At 38.4% G+C, this 23,571-nt stretch overlaps 1 protein-coding gene across 8 annotated transcripts in view; it reads right to left on the minus strand.

Annotated features, from left to right (window-relative positions):
- The window catches only part of PHTF1 (putative homeodomain transcription factor 1), an 83,078-nt gene that overhangs the window by 6,604 nt on the left and 52,903 nt on the right, over nt 1-23,571 (minus strand). For 6 of the 8 annotated variants that reach the window (XM_088835594.1, XM_055402973.2, XM_088835596.1 and 3 more), the window contains 11 exons: nt 22,235-22,408; nt 22,046-22,135; nt 20,195-20,416; nt 16,941-17,069; nt 16,146-16,418; nt 15,041-15,172; nt 14,453-14,539; nt 6,406-6,561; nt 4,939-5,034; nt 4,111-4,236; nt 1,564-3,571 (listed from right to left, as the gene is read on the minus strand). In XM_088835594.1, coding sequence (XP_088691720.1) covers nt 3,551-3,571; nt 4,111-4,236; nt 4,939-5,034; nt 6,406-6,561; nt 14,453-14,539; nt 15,041-15,172; nt 16,146-16,418; nt 16,941-17,069; nt 20,195-20,416; nt 22,046-22,135; nt 22,235-22,408 — 1,506 coding nt within the window. In that variant the 3' untranslated portion in view covers nt 1,564-3,550. Of the gene's footprint in view, nt 1-1,563; nt 3,572-4,110; nt 4,237-4,938; nt 5,035-6,405; nt 6,562-8,232; nt 8,351-14,452; nt 14,540-15,040; nt 15,173-16,145; nt 16,419-16,940; nt 17,070-20,194; nt 20,417-22,045; nt 22,136-22,234; nt 22,409-23,571 lie in introns of those variants that run through there. The other 2 variants (XM_088835599.1, XM_088835600.1) reach the window with 2 other exon arrangements.

Here is a 23,571-nt window from a genome sequence, read left to right on the forward strand (position 1 = left end):
AAAGAGCATGTTAAAGATGGACATAAAAGATATAAAAAACAGTATCAAACTTCTGTAGACAAAATACACCATGTAGGATTAACAGCAAAATTACAACAGATTATTGAGGTTGAAGGCACAGCAACAGAAACTACCCAAAACTGAAGACAGAAGCCTGGGACAATGACCAGTAAGCTGCAGGACAACCTCAAGCAGCCTGATACATCTGTGAGGTGGAATCTCAGAAGCAGGTGGGAGAATGGGGTGCAGAAACATTTTAATAACACAGCAACCCAGCCTGGTGTTCTGCGATGACCTGGAGGGCTGGGGGAAGGAAGGGATATACATATATGACTGATTCACGTTGTTATACAGCAGAAACCAACATAAAATTGTAAAGCAATTATCCACCAATTAAAAAATTTTTCTTAAAAAACAGCTAAAAATTTCCCAAATTTTATGAAAACTATAAATCAAGAGACCCAATAAGTACAACAAATCCCAAGCACACACGCACACACACACACAAAAAAAAAACACAGCAATACACATTATAACAGCACAAATTCAATGAAAAAGATATAAACCTTAAAAGTAGCCAGAGTTTAAAAAAGAGAGAGACATTATACACAGAAGAACAAAGATGAGAATGACAACAGACTTCTTGTCAGAAGCAATGCAACTCAGGAGGCAGTAGAGTAACAACATTTCTAAAACTGGAATTTTCTGCCCAGCAAAAATCTTTCAAACATAAAGATTCAAAAATATTTCTCAACAAGGAAGGCCTATATACCTTGCTAAAACGATTTCAGATTTTTACCTACAAAGAAATACTTAGCCATTAGTAGATTCTAAATGATGAAACTTGCATTTCAAAAGATACACATTAGTTTTTGAGATGAATAGGTGGGTATGGGAAAGAGGGATGCCATGTATATTTAAGAGCAGAAAAGCAGAATCCTGTTCAAAAACAGGAGATATTAACTTAGATGGGGGTGGTAAAAACGGGGATGGAAAAGAATGGACTGATCAGAAAAACATCTAAAAGATAATTATTCAAAGACTTGGGGACTGGATGTGAGGTATGAGAAAGGCAAGAGTCAAAAATGATTCCCAGGACTTCCCTGGTGGTCCAGTGGTTAAGAATCCACCTTCCAATGTACGGGATGTGGTTTTGATCCCTGGTCAGGGAACTAAGATCCCAAATGCCATGGGGCAACTAAGCCCTTGCACTGAAACTACTGAGCCCACATGCCACAACTAGACAACCTGCAAGCTGCTAGCTAGAGAAAGCTGGAGCACTTCAGTGAAGAGCCTGCGTGCCACAATGAAGACCCAGTGCAGATAAAAAAAAATGATTTTCAAGTTTCTGACATGAGCAAGTATACATACAGAAAAATTTACCCACCTGAAAAATCACTTAAACCAATTATAAACCTTCAAACCATAACTGAAATAACTCACAGGAGTAAACAATCCTAAATACTGCATTTAGGCTAAAGAATTCAATGAGTAAAAAATTCAAATAAAAATAGAACAGTGTTTTTATAGGAGAAAAAAGATAAAGGCATCTGTTTTCTTCACCTGAAATCTGCACAGAGCTGCTCAATCCTGGCTTCGAGATATTTGTTCTTGTTCCTTATGATTTGTATGAGTCACCTGTCAAAACACTCAAGTGCTTTTACAGATCAATTCCTTCCAAAGGTAAATCACTATAAAGGGGTTTTACTTAAAAAAAAAACAAACAAACTGTAACTCTCACACAGTATTTAGAATGGCTGCAAACTTTTGGTAATCCACTTGTAGTTCAGTCATCTTGCCCTCTATGTTTCTATCTTCACAGTTAGGAAATCTGTCAGCAAAAGATTTTTAAAGGGTTTATTGGAAGGACTGATGCTAAAGCTGAAACTCCAATACTTTGGCCACCTCATGAGACGAGCTGACTCACTGGAAAAGACTCTGATGCTGGGAAGGATTGGGGGCGGGAGGAGAAGGGGATGACAGAGAATGAGATGGCTGGATGGCATCACCGACTCGATGGACATGAGTTTGAGTGAACTCCGGGAGTTGGTGATGAACAGGGAGGCCTGGCGTGCTGTGATTCATGGGGTCGCAAAGAGTCGGACATGACTGAGCAACTGAACTGAACTGAACTGAAATAATAATTACAAATGTTTACTGTGGATTTACCAAGGGTTAAGTACTTTATGCTAAGTACCTTACACGATAACCTCATTTGACCTTAACAACCCTATTAGGTAGTTATCATCCCCATTACACTGGTAAGGAAATTGAGGTGCAAAATGTTAAGTAACTTGCCTTGGACTATGAAGCTAATGAGTAGCAGAGCCAAGGATATAAACCCAGAAAGGTCTGAAACTTAATCCCTGGACTCGAGAAATTCATCTTTAAACCTCAAAAATCTTCCTGCCATATAAGGATATGTATAAATGATACACTGATTTTGCATGTACATACTTCACATGTAATAATAAAGTTTCTTAATTATTCCCATTCAAATATTCACAAAATCTTATCATTAAGATCTGTGGGCTTTCTATTTGCTTCAAGAGATTCTTCAAAGTGGGTAACTTAATGAGCAGGAATTATATGGAGATTATTAGTTTTCATTAACATATGTGTATGTATGTAAGTGTGACAGGCGATGCTGATAAGAGAACCCAAATCATCAATGGCACAGCTTGGCTCAGCACAGACACTGAAGACCTGAGACTGTACTGAGGGTTAAATACACTCACTGAGTTGCACAACAAGCTGAACACTTCACTCAGTATTGTGATGGGAAACACAGCTCAGATAATTCAAAATGGAAGACATATTGTATGGTGAACATGGACAAGTGTGCATAGAAAAATGTCTTATGCTGAAGTACATGCTATATGCATGACTCTGTTTCACCAACAACTATACAGTTAATAGGATTAACTTGAAAATTATAAACTAATTGAAAATTTCTCCATAGTTTCACAGAAAATCACAGTTTAAAGGTTATTTTTTCTTTCAACAACAAAAAAGCCTAGAAACTGAAATTCTCCAATAAAGTTCTTTTATTCAGGTTCAACCTAAAATAGTTTAAATTTAAACTTGATTTCTCTTTGTTAGAGAAATGAAATATCCAATTTTATAGACTGTAATAGAAAAGTACTGAATTTGCATATTTCCAATATAGGATTTTGCTTCATGCTTTGGGCATCTACCATAGTTACCCAAAAGACTATTTCCAGTAAATATAACTGTCACAGCATTGAAATGCCCAGAATAAACTTCCTAACTTAAAAAGTTGTCCTTAAGTTACTATAACACAACAGTCTTCAGTCTCCTGACTATTCATACTATTTGAAAACCATGAAAATACAGGTTTTTAGCATGCACACCCAGTTGGAAAAGGCTCTGTTCCTCTGAAAACACGATTCATTAGATTAGGAGAGCTGAGGGCACCTCTGCGTATGAACAAGCAGGTGGGTGTCTCATGGTTTTGCAGTCATCTCTTTCCTTAATGGGGTAAGCACTGATGCCAGCAAGGGGAGAGAGTCCAGGCACATGACTCAGCTTATGACTTAATTTTCCATAGCTAAGAAAAGAAAATCACCAAAATCAGTTAGTTTTAAGACAAATAGGTGGGGTTGATAGGTACACTTACATGTAAACCAAGAACCATTTACATAAGAAAAAAGTATCAACTCTGGCAATAGCAACCATAGAACATCATAGAGAAAAACATTAAAAAATTCCAAGATCAAGACTGATATACTGCAGCTCATGGGGGTTTCTAGTTTTCCTTCATTCTGCCCTAGCTCAGAGGCCACCCCAGCCCATGCTATTAAACTGACTTGAGATTCAAACTTGACTTTTTGTTCCATTCAAGAGCACAGTCTATTGTGCTTGTATAAAATGAGAAAATCTAAGCTGAATGTCTATTTCAAATGCTTATTTCTCTACCTGAAGAATTATTTCCATGCCAGCCACTCTCTCCCTCCATCCCACCTTCCCCCACTACCTCTCCCCTTTCTCTCTCTCACACACATACACACCGGGAAAGTTAAAGATTATTATACATACTAGTAAGTTTTAAGACTAAGGCAGATGCTACAGAGTGGTAATCTCACTTACTCTTATATTAAATCCTAGAAGATCACTTATAACACCTGACACTGCAGAAAGGATAACTACTCGTGTGATATTGTAGATTAAGGGATTCATTGTCAGTCCATAGAGTCTAAATGGTGTGTCCAGCTCCTAAAAAACATGAAAGAACTGAGATGAAATACATGGTTCCACAATAGTCATCAGTGATTATCAGACTGTTTTTTGAGTCTTGGGTGAGGATGACTGCTTAGACCTCTTTCCTGACGTTCAATAGCTACCTTCAAAAAACCTGTAATGAGGGGAAAGAGGGGGAGGGGTAAATTTGGAATTAACAGATAAAGTACTGCATATAAAGTGGATAAACAATAAGGACCTACTGTATAGCCCTGGGAACTATATTCAATATCTTGCAATAACCCACAATAGAAAAGAATCAGAAAAAGGACATATGTATATATATAACTGAATCACTGTGCTGTACACGTGAAACACTATAAATCAGCTATACATCAATTTAAGATAATGATTTAAAACTTAAAAATAATAATGTAAATAAACAAACACCTGGAATGGGCTCTCACCTAGTTTTCTACTAGCTAAGTTTTCAAAGGTGGATTCAAGCAATATGCAATTTGTGATTTTTTAATGTAATTTTTAAACGTGACAGATAACAGTAATCATTAGAACTTGGGTAATAAGTTGGGAAACTTTTCTCATAGAGTCATTAACCCCAACTATCAAATCTGTATTTTGAATCTACACAGCATTTATCTGTTACTAAGGTCCTCTCCAACAAGTGCAGCATTGATTTAATTAAATGGTGATAAAAATGCATCACAGGGCATTACTTACTTTTAACAACTTGGTGGATAGCTTTAACACATTGTTTACTAGGGTAAGCTGTTCTTTCTTATTCGGCTTTTTTTCCATTTTAAGATATAAATTAATCTAAGGGAAGGAATACAGATTAGGGCAAATGGCATGTAAAAGATATGTATATGATGTGTATATATATACATATTACATTCAATATGGCAGATTTGGAAGGCAATATTTTCAATTAAAGTAAAATTTGAAATTCTAGTAGCTATTTTCACAGAGCGCATATGTCACATACCCAAGCCCCATCCCTAATCAGTCACATATGGGGAAAAAAAGGCTATTTAGTGAAGAAAAAATAATGATGAAGCAACTTATTGAAACAATGAAAATTTTATATTAATTTTAAGAAGATGTAAACTCCTTGAGTTCAAAAACTATATCTTATTCATCTTGGTATCCCCCCCAAAATCTAACATCCTTATCAAACATTCATGGAATGGAAGAAGATAGGATAGCTACTTTTAACTTACTAATTCCTTGTTTCTTCCCTTACGGTAAGAATTTTTCACTATAATTCTAAGTTCTGCCCCACCCCATCCCCCCAAAAAACCTAATGATATCAGATATTTTAATTTAAAACTTATGGATAAACATGAAATTAAAAACAAAAACCAACTCTATACTACTTTATATTCATAAGAAACATTTCTCAATTGTCATATCTACTCACATACCAATGAGCAAGTATTTTTCAAACACTGAATATATTCTATGACTGACAGAAAAGAAAGTCAAGAAGCTTACTGCTGCTGCTGCTGCTGCTAAGTCACTTCAGTCGTGTCCGACTCTGTGTGACCCCATAGATGGCAGCCCATCAGGCTCCCCCGTCCCTGGGATTCTCCAGGCAAGAACACTGGAGTGGGTTGCCATTTCCTTCTTCAATGTGTGAAAGTGAAAAGGGAAAGTGAAGTCGCTCAGTCATGTCTGACTTGTAGCGACCCCATGGACTGCAGCCTACCAGGCTCCTCCGTCCATGGGATTTTCTAGGCAAGAGTACTGGAGTGGCTTGCCATTGCCTTCTCCGAAGAAGCTTACTAAACATACTTAAATGACAGGTACTCTAAAGAGCTAATACTTGACACAGAACATGAGATTAAAAGCATGCTCCATTACCACTACCAAAAATAATCTTTATACTATAAAGTTGCATGGAGAATCCCCATGGACAGAAGAGCCTGGCAGGCTACAGTCCATGGAGTCGTAAACAGTCAGACACAACTGAGCGACGAAGCACAGCACCCAGTCCTGGGAGCAGGTGGGGAAGATACTATCCTCATTTTATATAGGAAACAACTATATGGTTGCAGAGTGACTTGTAAGGTATAAGGTTACATAGCTAGAAAGTGTCAGAATCTAGACTCAACCCTGAATCTTCTGCACAAATCTTATTATACCATTTCTAACCACTGAATCAAACTACCAAGGACCAGTCAATACCTGTTCAGTAAGTAATATTGAGACATTGCTGTATTTCTTATTGGTTTCAGACCCCAATGAGGCTAAGCGCAGTAAGAAAAGTAGTAAAGCTGATTCCCAGATCAAAAACTCCCAATTATAAGCATCATTTAGGAAAGTTTTATGTCCACGGAGTACCTATGAAAAGGACCAAAAAAAAGTTAAGTTTTTCACTTATATTAATTACTATAATTACTCCTTTACCGATTTAAAAACATTTACAAGATACCACCATTTTAATACTCAGAGCAGTTTTAATATGCATAAAGTATTATGTATTTCTCTAAGCTTCCCTACATTTTCTTCTTTGCATAAGGGACAGCAAGCATCTGGAAATAACAAAGGAAGAAAACATAAGTGAAATAAGACAAATGCATTTCCAAGCTCTTGAACCACAAGTGTGCCCACCGCACAATTATATGGTGGCCATTTTTCAAAGTATTAAATTTGCATTTGACTAGCAGAGCCCCCTAAAACCTGCTGCCCATTCCACTTACATGACTAGAAAATCCTGAGGATCAGTTCTTCACCCCACTTTAGGATCTGAATAACAGTAGCAGCCACCAGTTATCAAATGCCTATTATGTGTCAAGTTTTCAGGTAAAAGTTTTTTTTTTTTTTTCAAAACAAGGAGGACTAGAGCTAACGTGACAGAGTAAAAGAAACTTGAGTTCATCTCCTCTCACAAGCACACCAAAATCACAATAACTGCTGAACAACCATCAGTAAAAAGACTGGACCCTATCAAAAGCTATTCCACATTCAAAGACATAAAGAAGAAACCACCGTACGATGACAGAAGGGGCACACTCACAATCGTAATTATAATCAAATTCCATACCCCTTGGGTGAGTGACCCACAAACTGGAGAATAATTATATCACAGAAGTTCTCCCAAAAGAGTGAGAGCTCTGAGCCCACCCCCAGGCTCCCCAGCCTAGGCATCTGGCATTGCAAGGAGGAATCCACAGAACATTTGGCTTTGAAGGCCAGTGGGGCTTGATTGCAGGAGCTCCTCAGGACTGGGAGAAACAGAAATTCCACTCATGGAGGGTACACACAAGGGGACTGAGAGCAAAAGCAGTGACTCTGCAGGAGTGTGGGCCAGACCTACCAGCTGCCGCTGGAGGGGCTCTGGTGGAAGTAGGGAGTGGTGTGGCTCTCCCTGGGGTCATAAAACCTGGCAGGGAGTATTCACAGAGATGTGAACTCTGACTGGAGGTAAACATCTTGCTTGGGATCTTGGCACCAACACCTGGCCCCACCCAACAAGCCTATAAGCTCCAGTGTTGAGACACCTCAGGCCAAACAACCAAGAGGGTGGAACACAGTCCCACTCAGCAAAAGATAGGCTGCCTAAACACTTCCTGAGCCCACAGCCACCTTGAGACACGCCCTGTGACACAGCCTGACCCACCAGAGGGCCAGCAACCACTCTACCCACCAGTGGGCATGAAGCAGGCCCCGGAAAATTTAAGAAACTTGAAATTATATCAAGTATCTTTTCCAACCACAACATTATAAGATTAGAAATCAACTACATGAAAAAAAAAATCACATGCAGGCTATACAACATGCTACTAAACAACCAATGTGGAATGTATGTAGACATACAGCTGATTCACACTGCTGTACAGCAGAAACTAACACAACACTATAAAGCAATTACACTACAATTTAAAAAAAATTAAACAAAAAAAACACTGACAAATTGAGAGAGAGAGAGAGACCACAGAAGAAAAGTAAAAGCTTTATATTGTGGTATCATTAACAGCACTTTTTTCCTACTTTTTCAAACAGGGCCCCCACCTTTTCAATTTGAACAGGCTAGAATCCATTCCTCAATCTTGATTGTAACCAGGTATAGCTATGTGACTGAGTTCTCACCAATATAAAAACCACCACCACCACCACCACCAATGGATTACTGAAGAAATCAAAGAGAAAAAAAATTTTAAATACCTAGAGACATAAGAAAATGAAAACACGATTATCCAAAACCTGCTACTGCTAAGTCACTTCAGTCGTGTCCGACTCTGTGCGACCCCATGGACGGAAGCCCACAAGGCTCCCCCATCCCTGTGATTCTCCAGGCAAGAACACTTGAGTGGGTTGCCATTTCCTTCTCCATCCAAAACCTATCAGACACATAAAATCAGTTCTTTAGAGGGACACGAGCTTACCTTTGGAGAGAAGAAAAATCTCAAACAACCTAACCTTATGCATAAAGCAACTAGAGAAACAGCAAACAAAACTCAAAGGCAGTAGAAGAAAATAAAAAGATCAGAGCAGAGATAAATGAAACAGAGACTAAGAAAACAACAGAAAAGATCAATAAAACTAAAAGGTTGTTCTTTGAAAAGATAAACAAAACTGATAAATATTTAACCAGACTTATCAGGAAAAAAAGGGAGAGGGACCAAATCAATTAATTAGAAATGAGAAACCACTACAAGCAATTATATATCAATAAAACAGACAACTTAGAAGAAATGGACAAATTCTTAGAAAGGTACAATCTCTCAAGACTGATCCAAGGAAAAATAGAAAACATGAATAGATCATTCACAAATACTGAAATTGAATCTATGATTTTAAAACTCCCAGACCAGAGAGATTCACAGGTGAATTCCACCAAACACTTAGAAAAGAGATAACACCTATCCTTCTGAAATTATTCCCAAAAACTACAGAGGAAGAAACAATTCCAAACTTATTACATGAAGCCACCATCACTCTGATACCAAGACCAGACAAAGAAATCACACAAAAAAAGAAAATTGTAAGCCTATAACACTGATGAATATAGATGCAAAAATCCTCAACAAAATAATAGCAAACTGAATCCAACAATACTGTAAAAGGATCATACACCATGATCAAGTGGGATTTATCTCAGAGATGCAAGGATTTTTCAATATCTACAAATCCATCAGTGTGATACACTACACATTAACAAATTGAAGAATAAAGACTGTATGATTATCTCAATAGATGCAGAAAAAAATTTTGACAACATTTAACATCCATTAATGATTAAAAACTCCCATCAAACTGACATAGAGGGAACATATCTCAATGTACTAAAGGCCACATATCACAAACCCACAGCTACCCATACTCAACAGTGAAAAGTTGAAAGCATTTCCTCTAAGATCAAGAACAAGACAAGGATGCCCAACTTCACTTCTTCCATTCAACAGAATTTTGGAAGTCCTAGCTACAGTCTTCAGAGAAGAAAAAGAAATAAAAGGAATCCAAATTGGAAAGGAAGAAATAAAACTGTCATGGTTTGCAGACAATATGATACTGTACATTGAAAATCCTAAAGATGCCATCAGAAAACGATTGAAGCTCATCAGTGAATTTGGTAAAGTTGCAGAATACAAAATTAACATACAGAAATCTGTTGCATTTCTATACACTAACAACAAAAGATAAGAAAGAGAAACCAAGGAAGCAATCCTATTTACCATCATACCCAAAAGCCTAGGAATAAACCTACTTAAGTGAAAGTGAAGTCGCTCAGTCGTGTCCAACTCTTTGCGACCCTATGGACTGTGGCCCACCAGGCTCCTCCATCCATGGGATTTTCCAGGCAAAAATACTGGAGTAGGTTGCCATTTCCTTCTCCAGGGGATCTTCCCGACCCAGTGATCGAACCCAGGTCTCCCGCATTGCAGGCAGACGCTTTAACCTTGGGCCACCAGTTCAATTCAGTTCAGTCGCTCAGTAGTGTCCGACTCTTTGCAACCCCATGAATCACAGCACGCCAGGCCTCCCTGTCCATCACCAACTCCCGGAGTTCACTCAAACTCATGTCCATCGAGTTGGTGATGCCATCCAGCCATCTCATTCTCTGTCGTCCCCTTCTCCTCCCACCCCCAATCCTTCCCAGCATCAGAGTCTTTTCCAATGAGTCAACTCGTCAGGAAGCGGCTAAATACTTGTACTCCAAAAACCATAAGACACTGATAAAAGAAACTGAAGATGACACAGCAGATGGATATAAACATATATATACTGGTTTCTTGGACTGGAAGGATTAACATTGTTAACATAACCATACGACCCAAGACAATCTACAGATTCAATGTAATCTCTATCAAATTACCAATGAAATTTTTCAAAGAACTAAAATTTTAAAAAAATGTTTTTAATTTGTATAGAAACACAAAATATGTCGATAGCCAAAGCAATCTGGAGAAAGAAAAACAAAGCTGGAGGAAACAGGCTCCCTGACTTCTGACTACAATAGAAAATTACAGTAATCAAAACAGTATGGTACTGGCACAAAAACAGATCAATGGAACAGGATAGAAATCCCAGAAATAAACCCACAGACCTATAATCAATTAATCTATGACAAAGGAGGCAAGAACATACGATGGAGAAAAAACAGTCTCTTTGATAAATGGTGCTGGGAAAACGGACAGCTAAGTGTAAAAGGACAAAATTATAAAATTGCTCTAACACCTTATACAAAAATAAAATGGATTAAAGACCCAAATGTAAAACTGGATACTATGATATAAAGTTCCTGAGGAAAACACAGGCAGAACACTCTTTTATATAAATCACAGCAATATCTTTTTGGATCCATCTTCTAGAGTAATGGAAATAAAAACAAAAGCAAACAAATGGGACCAAATTAAACTCAAAAGCTTTTGCACAACAAAGGATACCACAAATAAAACAAAAAGACAAATTACAGAATGGGAGAAAATGTTTATAAATGATGAGACCAACAGGGCTTTATTCCCAAAATATACAAACAGCTCATACAACTCAATAACAAAAACACCCAAATTAGCCCAATTAAAAAATGGACAGAAGATCTAAATAGACAGTTCTCCAAAAAAGGACACACAGATGACCAAAAGGCAGATGAGAAGATGCTCAACACTGCTAATTATTAGAGAAATGCAAAAAAAATCTACAATAAAGTATCACCTCACTTCAGTCAGAATGACCATCATCAAAAAGTCTACAAATAATAAATGTTGAAGAGGGTGTAGAGAAAAAGGAACCCTCCTATACTGCTGGTGGGAATGTAAATTGGTACTATCACCAGGGAGAATATGAAGGTTTCTTAAGAAACTAAACACAGAGTTACAACATAAGACCCTCCAATCCTACTCCTGGGCAAATATCCCGACAAAACTATAATTGAAAAATATATATGTATCCCAATGTTCATTGCAGCACTATTTACAACAGTCAAGACATAGAAGCAATATAAATGTCCATCAACAGACAAATAGATAAAGAAGATGTGGTATATATATCACAGGGAACTATACTCAATATTTATAATAACCTATGTGCAACCAGTCCATTCTAAAGGAGATCAATCCTGGGTGTTCATTGGAAGGACTGATGCTAAAACTGAAACTCCAATACTTTGGCCACCTCATGCGACGAGTTGACTCATTGGAAAAGACTCTGATGCTAGGAAAGGTTGGGGGCGGGAGAAGAAGGGGACGACAGAGAATAAGATGGCTGGATGGCATCACCGACTCTGTGGACATGAATTTGAGTGAACTCCAGGAGCTGGTGATGGACAGGGAGGCCTGGCGTGCTGTGATTCATGGGGTCACAAACAGTCGGACACAACTAAGCGACTGAACTGAACTGAACTGATGTGCTTAGTTGCTCAGTCATGTTCGACTCTTTGTGACCCGACAGATTGTAGCCCGCCAGGTTCCTCTGTCCATGGGGATTCTCCAGGCAAGAATACTGGAGTGGGTTGCCATGCCCTCCTCCAGGGGATCTTCCCAGCCCAGAGATCAAACCCAGATCTCCACATTGCAGGTGGATATTTTACCATCTGACCTACCAAGGAAGCCCATATAAGGGAAAAGAATCTGCAAAGAAAATATATAGTTACATATAAACATGTATAAATATGTATAACTGAATCACTTAACTAACAATACATTGTAAATCAACTATACTTCAATTTTAATAAAAAAGAGAGAGTTCAGAAAGAGAAAATATTTTGTAGCAAACTCAGATTTGTTACCAAAATAAATGAAATACATTTTCAACATTGACAAAAAGATATCACTAAAGCTATTAAAGCACTTTGATAGAATAACAGCAAAAAAAAGAAGCAATCAATATGCTGACTATAAAAGGCAACTAAAATATGAAGAAAAAATAAATGAAAAGGGGTAGAAAACAAAGACATAGCATACAAAAACTAATCAAAAGACAGTATAGTTAAAATCAAATAGAGTAGATTTTAAGATACATTAGAGACAGAGACATTTTATCAGTTCATGAAAGATAAACAAAGCTTGACACTGTTCAGGATTAAAGGAGATTAAAGAGCTAAATGACAGATGAGAGATGACAGCTAAATGAATATGTGATCCTGGATTGAGAAAAAAAAAGACTATAAATTACATAAAAGTCAATCCACCAAGGAGATGGATATCAATTCTAAGTCTGCATGCACCCAATTATACTGCTTAAAAACATACAAAGCAAAAATTGACAGAAACAAAAGGAGAAAAAGATAAATCCACCATCAGAGCAGACATGACCACACTTCTTTCAATGGTTTATAAAATAAGCAAACCAAAAAGATGAGTAAGAATATGGGAAATTTCAGCTTTACAACTAATAAACTTGGGCTAATTTATAGAGAGGGAAAACTGCTCTCCAAAACAACGGAATACAAATTCTTTCAAAGAGCTGATGGAAGATTTAATGAAACTGACCATGTACTGGATAATAAAACAAGTCTGTACATATATCAAAGGACTGAAAACATTCAGAGCATGTTCTCTGACTGTCGCAGAATTAAAACTCAGTAAGTGGAAAAGTATAGAATAAGGCTGTAAATTCTTATAAAAAAGAAAACACAGAAATAGAAACAAAAAATATTTAAGGACCTCTCCAAAGAACATAGGAAGGCACTTTGAGGGTCTCCCGGTCCGTCTAGTCAAGGCAATGGTTTTTCCCATCGTCATGTATGGATGTGGGAGTTGGACTGTAAAGAAGGCTGATCGCCGAAGAATCGATGCTTTTGAACTATGGTGTTGGAGAAGACTCTTGAGAGTCCCTTATACTGCAAGGAGATCCAACCAGTCCATTCTAAGGGAGATCAATCCTGGATGTTCATTGGAGGGACTGATGCTAAAGCTGAAACTGCAATACTTTGGCCACCTCATGCGACGAGTTGACTCACTGGAAAAGACTCTGATGCTGGGAAAGGTTGGGGGCGAGAGGAGAAGGAGACGACCAAGAATGAGATGGCTGGACGGCATCACCGACTCTGTGGACATGAGTTTGAGTGTACTCCGGGAGTTGGTGATGGACAAGGAGGCCTGGCGTGCTGTGATTCATGGGGTCGCGGAGAGTCAGACACGACTGAGCGACTGAACTGAACTGAACTGACTGGCCAAATCTGGGACAATTATGCATCAAAACAGTATAGTAATAGTTTATAATCCATTGGATAAAAATAACATAGGAATCTATAACATAATAAATGAATGAATGATTAAATGGGGAAAAGTCTACTTTAGAGTGACAATAAAATTTGAAGAAATGATGATGTTAGAAAAATCACTATTTTGTATCCATCATGATATATAGCTTTATTACCAATCAAAAACTTCCAATTAAAATTAAATTACCAATATCTTAGAGAATTAAATGACTAAAAATTACTCTTATTCTAATTTCAAAAGTCATAAAAATTAACAAGTATTCAAAATAGCGAAAGAAATTTAGACAGTAAATACACACACACACAGGGTTGGCCAAAAAGTATGGTTTTTCTGTACCATCTTACAGAAAACTCCAAACAAATTTTTTGGCCCAACCCAATACTTCAACATAACCATCCTGGCACCTTGACCTTGGACTCCCCAGTTCCCAGAGCTGTCAGAAACAAACATCTGTTGCATATGTGTGTGTGTGTGTCAGTGTATTCACTTAAATACAGTGAACTAGTTTAAAACAGAAAGCGAGTTCTATTTTCTACTTTCCACTGAAATAGATCTGAAACTCTTACCTGGGCACAACAAATGAAAGCAATGGAAAGTGTCAGTAGGAAGACGGAAGACACAACCACATCCACTGATCGCTGTGGGCCCCGTCTCTAGAGAGTGAGACACAGGTTAGCGTTTTAGGTCCCTGCCAGAGACAGATTAGGGGACCCAATCTTACTATGTTGCTGTGAAAACGAACGTTTATAAGAAGTTTCTGACACAGGATTTTAATATATTTTGGACATCTTCAGCTTTAATTAAGCTCTGAGACTCATGCCATTCAAGTTAAGGGTGTGATTGATTTACTAACACATTTTCAGCGGGAATGTTTTCCCAGAAGTCAGAAAAAGATGCAACATTCAGCTTACCACTCTGCCCTAAGAGTTTAAAATTTCTTTTCCCTTTCCAAACCCTTATTTAATTAGCTCTACCAACTCTGCAGATAGATCATTCCCAATCTGGTGTCAAACAGGTGAGCCAGATGTCAGTCACTGATATAATCTGTCCAGAACATAGGACTACCCAGCCTAGTGAATATTTGCCACCAGAAATTTCAATGAGCATCTTTTCTGCGTATTATTGCAGATATTCCATGGTTGGTTAAAACTCACCTTTAGAAAGGAACGCAGTGATAACCATATCTTAATGTTCTCCACCTTTTTAAGTCTGAAATGAGGTATTTCATATTTCCTAGCTTTCCTGGCAGAAGTAATATGGCTGAAGAGTTTTGCAAATAAAAATCTCTAGAGGAGGTTAAAAAAAAAAATCACAAAGTGAAATGTATATATGTGTCACACTGTGCATACTTACATAATTGTAAAATATTCCCAGCACATAAAAAATATTAAAAGAATCAAGCTCTGATCATTATGTATAATGTGCTTTCTGTAGCAACAGATTAATGAGCTATTAACAATATTTTTTCACTTCCTGTCTTAGTGACTTCTTCATGGGGGTTTCCCCAAAGGCTCAGTAGGCAAGGAATCCACCTGCAATGCAGGAGACACAGAAAACACGGGTTCAAACCCTGGGTCAGGAAGATGCCCTGGAGGAGGGCATAGCAACCCATTCCAGTATTCTTGCCTAAATTATCCCATGGACAGAGGAGCTTGTAGCTTGGGCTACAGTCCAAAGGGTCGCAAAGAATTGGACACAACTGAACACGCATGTACACATTCTCCTGATATAGTACACTCTGGACATTTTTAAACAATACACCTTGGAGACTGCTGTGAATCCCCACCTTCACAAATTCAAACATTTATACAAAATTCTAGCTTACTCACAAATTACATTTCCATTCAAAAACTGTATTTTTTTTGCATATATCACCAATATAATAAGCACTCAATCCCAAACTATTATCCAATTTCAATAAATTTATTTCTCACTTGGCCATTTTTCAGAAACATTTTCACCTTGGAATTACCACACACTCTACATATATAAAACACATCGAGGCACATCAAGGAGCAGGTGAGAGCTCAGCCACTTACTCCTACATACAGGCTCAGTAAAATTTCAGATTACAGCATGTCATTTGTAAATAATCAATATCAGAAGTGTTAAACCCACAAATACCAAGAGTCCGCTTATCAAGACTCCACTGCCCATGTTAGCTTCTGGAGACAGAACAAATCAAGACAACAAAAGCAACTCAACAGAATATCATATACAAAAAAAGAGGTGAGAAATTCTACTCAGTTTTCTACTGACCTGTTTATATGTTCTCTCTGCCACACACATCATGAAAAAAAACATCCAGGTAAGACACAGTCGCTCAAAAAAGTTAATTATAGACAAAATAATAATAGGTGTAACAGGTGGTGCCCCACAAAAGAGAGTCAAGATCTCCTCAGCTGAGATGGACTTTAGCTGGTCGAGGCTCTTCTCACGGAACAGTCGGTGTAAAAAAGGGAAAAATGCTAATCCAATGGTGACAACATTTCCCAGCATCTGATAACCTACTCCTTGCTGATATGCATTAACCTGGAAATTAATTTAAAACAGCTATCATTATTGCAAAGCTATATGGAGTTGTGAAGCAGTATTTGTCAAATACTATTTAGATTATTATAAACTAAATCTGTTCTGAAAGAAATACAAATAAAAATGATGTACAGATTTATGACTTTTAGGATTAAATAAGAAATATTTGTAAAGTCTACCTGAATAATTCATCAGGCTCACAGAGACCTTTGTAACAAATTAAAAAACACACTACCAAGTGAAAACTGGCTACAAAATTTAAGGTACACATACTCATGTCTCAAAAACAGAGTCAATGTTTTGACCATTAAATACAATCTGAAATAGCTGTCTGTGTGTGCGTGTGTGTTTAGTTGTGCCCGACTCTTTGTGATCCCATGGACTGCAGTCCACCAGGATCCTCTGTCCATGGGATTTCCTAGGCAAGAATATTGGAGTGGGTTGCCATTTCCTTCTGCAATGAAATAGCTGTTGATTATAAAACAGATCTTTTGAAAACTCTGAAAACTTATTAAACCTTACCCTGCTCATGATGATGCCACTTATTTCCAAGACAGACATATCCATCTTTTTGCACTCATTCCCTTCCCAGATTATTGCACTAACTCGATCAGAGGCAGGACTTGAGTTCTGAAGCCAGAATAAATGGTTCTGAGAAGAAAAAATAAATATTTCCATCCACTCTTTCTTTCCTCCTTTAGAATATTTTCCCTTTGTCCAGCTCCCAGGCCACATTAGCCAGTGCTCTGCCTTGTCATTCTGTTCTCTCCCTCACAACGCCCATCACTCCAACTACCACCTCCACGGTGCTGGCTTCTGGTCCTTTCTCTTCACTAAGCCAATTTCTTACCTGAAGAGAGGTTGTCTGTCTTCTGTGATGATGGGAAGCAGGATTCCATGATCTCCGAAGTTGCTCTTCCCCTCTCTAAGCATATGGAAGTGGCGTATTCCCCTAGCACCATGACTAGACCAGGGGCAGGAGGAGGTTAGGTAGGAGAGGCACTAACAGGCCTTAGATATCACAGGCATGGTAAGGAGGTAAGCCTTTCCCTGGTCTAATCAGGACATGGAAAAGCACAGAAAGCACAAGGGAAGAAGGTCACTATGAAAACAGCCCAGCACTTTCCTCTGCCATGTCATGTCTTGTTCTTCAACTCCCAACTCAAGTCCATTTTATCAACATGTCCTCTCTGATGGCCACAAGTCTCTCTCATATTGCCCTTCTCTGAATCAATCAAAAGCCGGTACAGTCTATAGCAGATAAATCTGCATCTAATTATATGCTGCTGCTTTTATAGTGTCCTCTACTTGTTTTCCATAAAATCATCTTGTCCCCCAACTAATACATAAGTTTTTTTAAAAAAGATCATTTGGCATATTTCTTCTCCTACAACAATGCTTAGTATAATGCTGATGAGCATTTATGGATCTATTAACTGATTTAGCCAAAAAATATTTATTAAGCAGCCACTATTAACAGGAACTATAGATATAATGGAGAACAAGACACAAGGTTCTTGACATCAAGAAGTTTACAGACTTATAAAGGAGACATGATGAAATAAAGTTAATGCATAGTGTGATAAGGGAAGGGAAGAATGCTTTAGGAGTATATTTAAAAGACTTCCTAATGGACAGGGAGGCCTGGCGTGCTGTGATTCATGGGGTTGCAAAGAGTCGGACATGACTGAGCAACTGAACTGAACTGAACAAAGTATCAACTGAGCCAAGACCTGAAAGACAAAAGGGAGTGACCCAAAGGAATGAGTAATGGAGAAAAGTGTGTTTCAGGCAAATAAATCAGTTTGTGGAAAGACCCAGAAGTACATGAGGAAACTGGAAGAAGTTCAGCTGAGTTGAACTATACCATGTGAGACTGTATCAGAGCAAATAAACAGAAGCAAACAATCCAAAAGGAAAAAGAAAGCAATTAAAGCATTGTAAGGGGAATGGCATCAGATCTGTACCTTTAAAAACAATGTTAGTATTTTTTAAAATTATTTTATTTAATTATCTGGCTGAGTTGGGTCATAGTTGCAGTGCACAGGCTCTGTAGCTGTGGTGTATGGGCTCCAGAGCCTGTGGATTCTCTAGCTGTGGTGCACAGGCTTAGCTGCCCCAAGGCATGTGGGATCTTAGTTCCCTGACCAGGGACTGAACCCCTGTTCTTTGCATTGCAAGGCAGATTCTTAACCACTGGATCACCAGGAGGTCCCAGATTTGTATTTTAGAAGCATCATTCCGGCTGTAGTGTGGAAAATGAAGCAAAAGGGAACGAGACTCGAGAAGCTGTTGTAAGGATCCAGATGAGAGCCATCCACTAAGCAGGGTGGACACAGATGAGCAGATCAGATATTATACACCAGAATCAAGAAAATGTGATGACAGATTAGATACAGGGGATGGCGGTGGGGGTTGGGGGGCGCATTGAGGTGGGGCAGTGGTGGCATCAAGAATGGCCCCAAGGTTTCTGACTTGGATGGTTAGTGGTGGCATTTAGAAATATGGGAACTAAAAGAAGAACATGTTAGGTGGGGAACTGGGAAATGATGTACTCTATTTAACACAGTGAGTTTTACCTTAACCTAGTTATTCTTACATATGCCTTAAAATTATACCATAAATCCCAAAAGTACAAAGGTGGAAATCATCATGATGCTATGCATTACTACCAAAGGCTAATGTAATTTAGATGAGTCTTCAGACTGAATAGAAAGAATATTTAGATTCAAATTTTGATAGCAAAATTGGAGGGAAAAGTTTAAAACTTTAGTGATAAAGTGTATGTTGTTTCCAGGTAGTTTATGAAAACTGTATACATTTAATGAAGCAGAATGTTTTTCATTACTATGTATAACCTAAATCTAAGATACCTTAGAATCAAGAAAATTCAATAATTAAACAAATGAATATCCAACATCCACTATTTATTAAGTCATTGTGGAAAAAAATAAAAGAAAAAATAAAACTAAGAAAAAGAAAAAACAAAACTAAGAAGAGTCATGATTACTGGCATTAAATGTAGGAAGGGCTGATATGAAAACCATTTTTTAATCATTCAGTCCAGCGAGCAGTGGGACAAGCTCATGAAATAATCATTGCAACTCCACAAGTATTTAACTAGAGAGTAACCAATTGTCTGACGGAAACAGTAATAACCAAGCTAACACGTACTGGCTGCTTACTCTTTGCCAAGGTTGTACTAAACACTTTAAATTATCTCATTAGATATATCACAATATTTCTAAGAAGTAGGAACTATTGTTACTACATGACAGAAATTAAAAACATTTCTGAAGAATGAATTCCTAGACTGATTGGAAGGTTGAAATAACCTAAGAATCCCCATTTCCAGGCTATCTGATTTCATGATACTAAAAGAACCTGAAATTAAAAGCATCACTTGCTTTATACATTATGATAGAAGAAAGCAATGCCATCTCCTAGTAATTCACATAAAATGCTGTGATATATCTGAAAATACAATATGAGGTTACTGCAACCCTGCTCATATAAAATAAATATTAAGGCTCATTCTAAGGAAAATAAGAAAAGGTATTAGGAAGAAACAGGTTAGGGGAATTAGAGTGCTTTCTTCTGAGTACTGAGCCCAACATCTTCACTTACAAATTACACTCAATTTCTTCATCTCTAAATTAGGGATAATAAGGGTCCATCTGATAGGGTTATTATAGAATTAAAAGAGATAATACGGTGCCTGGCACATGGTAAGTACACAGTAAATATTAGCTATTACTATCATCACCTTTACAGACCTGCTGGAAAACATCCTCTTTGGGGTCCCGTTTGGTCCCTGAGTGAAGGGAGTTCACATGTGCCCCCTCACTGTCGCTGGTGACAGATGACCGGCACTCAGGGCCATGCAGCAGGTCATCCCATAACATGTCCTCTGTCTCCGAGTCGTGGCGGGTGCTCTCTGAGTCTCTTCTCAACATGTTGAGGCTTCGAGAGCCACCACTCATGCCAGACCTAGAGCCCTTTAAGGGTAAAACAAAAACCAAAAAAAATTTTTTCATTCATTTTTAAAAACAACTATGTATCTGAAATAAAATGAAAACAAGGCATCTATGATTCATGGGGTTGCAAAGTTGGACACAACTGAGTGACTGAACTGAACTGATGGTGATGACTGACATGCTCTCATAAACTGATCACCATGCTTTTGTTGACAAGACTTCACATAACAATAATATACTTTCATATTTAAACTTGAACTCTGATGACTCTTAACAGACTATAAATACTTCTCTCTCTGAGAAGTATTGCTAAGTCATGGGATTGTTCAGCTGAGGTGTCCTGGGGTGGGAGTGACTCCGGCAAACACATCCTGAGGGCCGACTCTGGGAGTAGGTGTGTCTGAGCCTACTGGCACACCCAAAGTGTCTTCTATTCTAAATATTGTGAGCTTGACCATAGATACAATTACATCTGGGAACCCAGCCAAAAAGGGAAAAGGGTAATCAAGCAGAGGAAAGGATGGACATTGTAGCTCTCCTGCAGTATAAGCATAAATATGAAAGTTTTTCCACAACCCAACAACCTTGCCAATCAAAACAAAAGTTCCCACCATCTCCTCCCCTCATCTCTGAATTATAATGTCCCAAATGTATAATGGGCTTCCCTGGTGGCTCAGATGGTAAAGAATCCAACTGCAATGTGGGAGACTAGGGTTCGATCCCTGGATTGGGAAGATCCCCTGGAGGAGGACATGGCAACTCACTCCAGTATTCTTGTGTGGAGAAACCCCACGGAGCCAGAATAGTCCATGGGGTTCCAAAGAGTCAGACATGACTAAGCCCAACACAGCAAATGTACAATATGTCCATTAGCTTTCATGATAAGCAGATTTACTGCTCCCATCTCTCATTTCTCAAATATCTGTCCTCATCAGCATCAATGCCACTTACACAGAAACAATGCTTAAGAATAAACTCCATATTCCAAGTGAATATTAAGTGGGTTTCCCTGGTGGCTCAGACAGTAAAGAATCTGTGTGCAATACGGGAGACCTGGTTAGATCTCTGGGTTGGGAAGACCCGTGGAGAAGGAAATGGTTACCTACTTCAGTATTCTGGCTCTCATCATCTAGGGATTCAGGAATCTCTTTATGGGCATCATCTATGATACTTTTATGATCAGATCAAAGACAAAAAGCTCATTCTTTTTCTTGTGTGACTAGTCATATAAAAGCTGACAGATTAAAAAAAAAAGCTGCTAAATAGGTAGACAGTTGGAGGCAGAGGAAAAAGTGAAAGTGAAAGTGTTAGTCACTCAGTCATTTCTGACTCTCTGCGACCCTATGGCCTCCCAAGCAGCTCTGTCCATGGAATTCTCCAGGCAAGAATACTGGAATGCTTGAGTACCCATTCCCTTCTCCAGGGGATTTTCCCGACCCAGGGATCAAATCCAGGTCTCCTGCATTGCAGGCAAATTCTTTACCATCTGAGACACCAGGGAAGCCCTTTACCCATTCCATTTTTTTTTTTAATTGGCTGTCCTAAAGTTACGTGTATATTTGCTAGCCCCCTCCTCTGCATCCAATAAAAAAAAAAGGAATGGATAAACTTACTACATTCAAGAATAAGCCTTGAAAAAGGATACATTACCTGACTGAAGGCTGCTGATTCAAACTCTGATTCAGCCAGACTATCTGAATCCCGCACAACAGGGCACCACTTGGAAGTGGTCTTTTTTACCTGCCAAAAATCAAGACCACAAATGACAGGAAAATACGTTAAATACTTTGTTACTTGGGAATTAATGCCTATACTTTAATAAACTAAAATAAAAATTACCTGAGTGTTTAGGTGTCTTGAAAGTATTGATTTTCTACTCTTAATTTCACAACCGTTGTCACTTGAGGCCCCTTCCACACTCCTCCGCAGTATCATCATCTGTGTCTGGGCATCGCCGTCATCCTCACTTGACAGATCATCTGAAATCCCATTACCCAAACGCCTAAAAGACTCCTACAAAGAGAACGGCAATGTCCTCACACGGGATCGCCCAGAAGACTCTAGTAAGCTGTGTGTATAAAAACTAAGAAGCAGTAAAAGTAAACTAAGTCAAAGCTGAACAAACCTACATATTCGTTGGTCTTAATAAAGAAAAATATTAAGCTTTCTTGAAACTAAATAATTTAAATAATGTAGAGGTTAGAAGCAGAGGCTTGAGTCAAAGTCAAGTCTGAATCACAGGTCTTCTACTTATTAGCTATGTAACTTTCAGTTCTGTTCAGTTCAGTCGCTCAGTCGTGACTGACTCTTTGCGACCCCATGAATCACAGCACACCAGGCCTCCCTGTCCATCACCAACTCCCAGAGTACACTCAAACTCATGTCCATTGAGTCGGTGATGCCATCCAGCCATCTCATTCTCTGTCGTCCCCTTCTCCTCCCGCCCCCAACCCCTCCCAGCATCAGAGTCTTTTCCAGTGAGTCAACTTTTCGCATGAGGTGGCCAAAGTATTGGAATTTCAGCTTTAGCATCAGTCCTTCCAATGAACACCCAGGATCAATCTCCTTCAGAATGGACTGGTTGGATCTCCTTGCAGTCCAAGGGACTCTCAAGAGTCTTCTCCAGCACCACAATTCAAAAGCATCAATTCTTCGGCCATCAGCTTTCTTCACAGTCCAACTCTCACATCCATACATGACCACGGGAAAAACCATAGCCTTGACTAGACGGACCTTTGTTGGCAAAGTAATGTCTCTGCTCTTTAATATACTATCTAGGTTGGTCATAATTTTCCTTCCAAGGAGCAAGCGTCTTTTAATTTCATGGCTGCAATCAGCATCCGCAGTGATTTTGGAGCCCAAAAAAATAAAGTCTGACAATGTTTCCACTGTTTCCCCATCTATTACTTTAGGTAAGTAATTAAATCTCTCTGGGCCTCAAGTTCCTCATCAGAAAGGTGATGACAATAAATAAATAAATCCCTCTAAGATCAGAAACAAGACAAGGATGTCCACTCTCACCACTATTATTCAACATAGTTTTAGAAGTCCTAGCTACAGCAATTAAAGGAGAAAAAGAAATAAAAGAATACAGATCAGAAAAGAAGTAAAACTCTCAAAGTCTGCAGACGACATGATACTACACATAGAAAACCCAAAAGAAACTATCAGAAAAT

Source organism: Moschus berezovskii, chromosome 4 (genome assembly GCF_049115385.1).
Source record: "Moschus berezovskii isolate FMDL1 chromosome 4, NW_MosBer_1.0, whole genome shotgun sequence".
NCBI classification, from domain to species: domain Eukaryota; kingdom Metazoa; phylum Chordata; class Mammalia; order Artiodactyla; family Moschidae; genus Moschus; species Moschus berezovskii.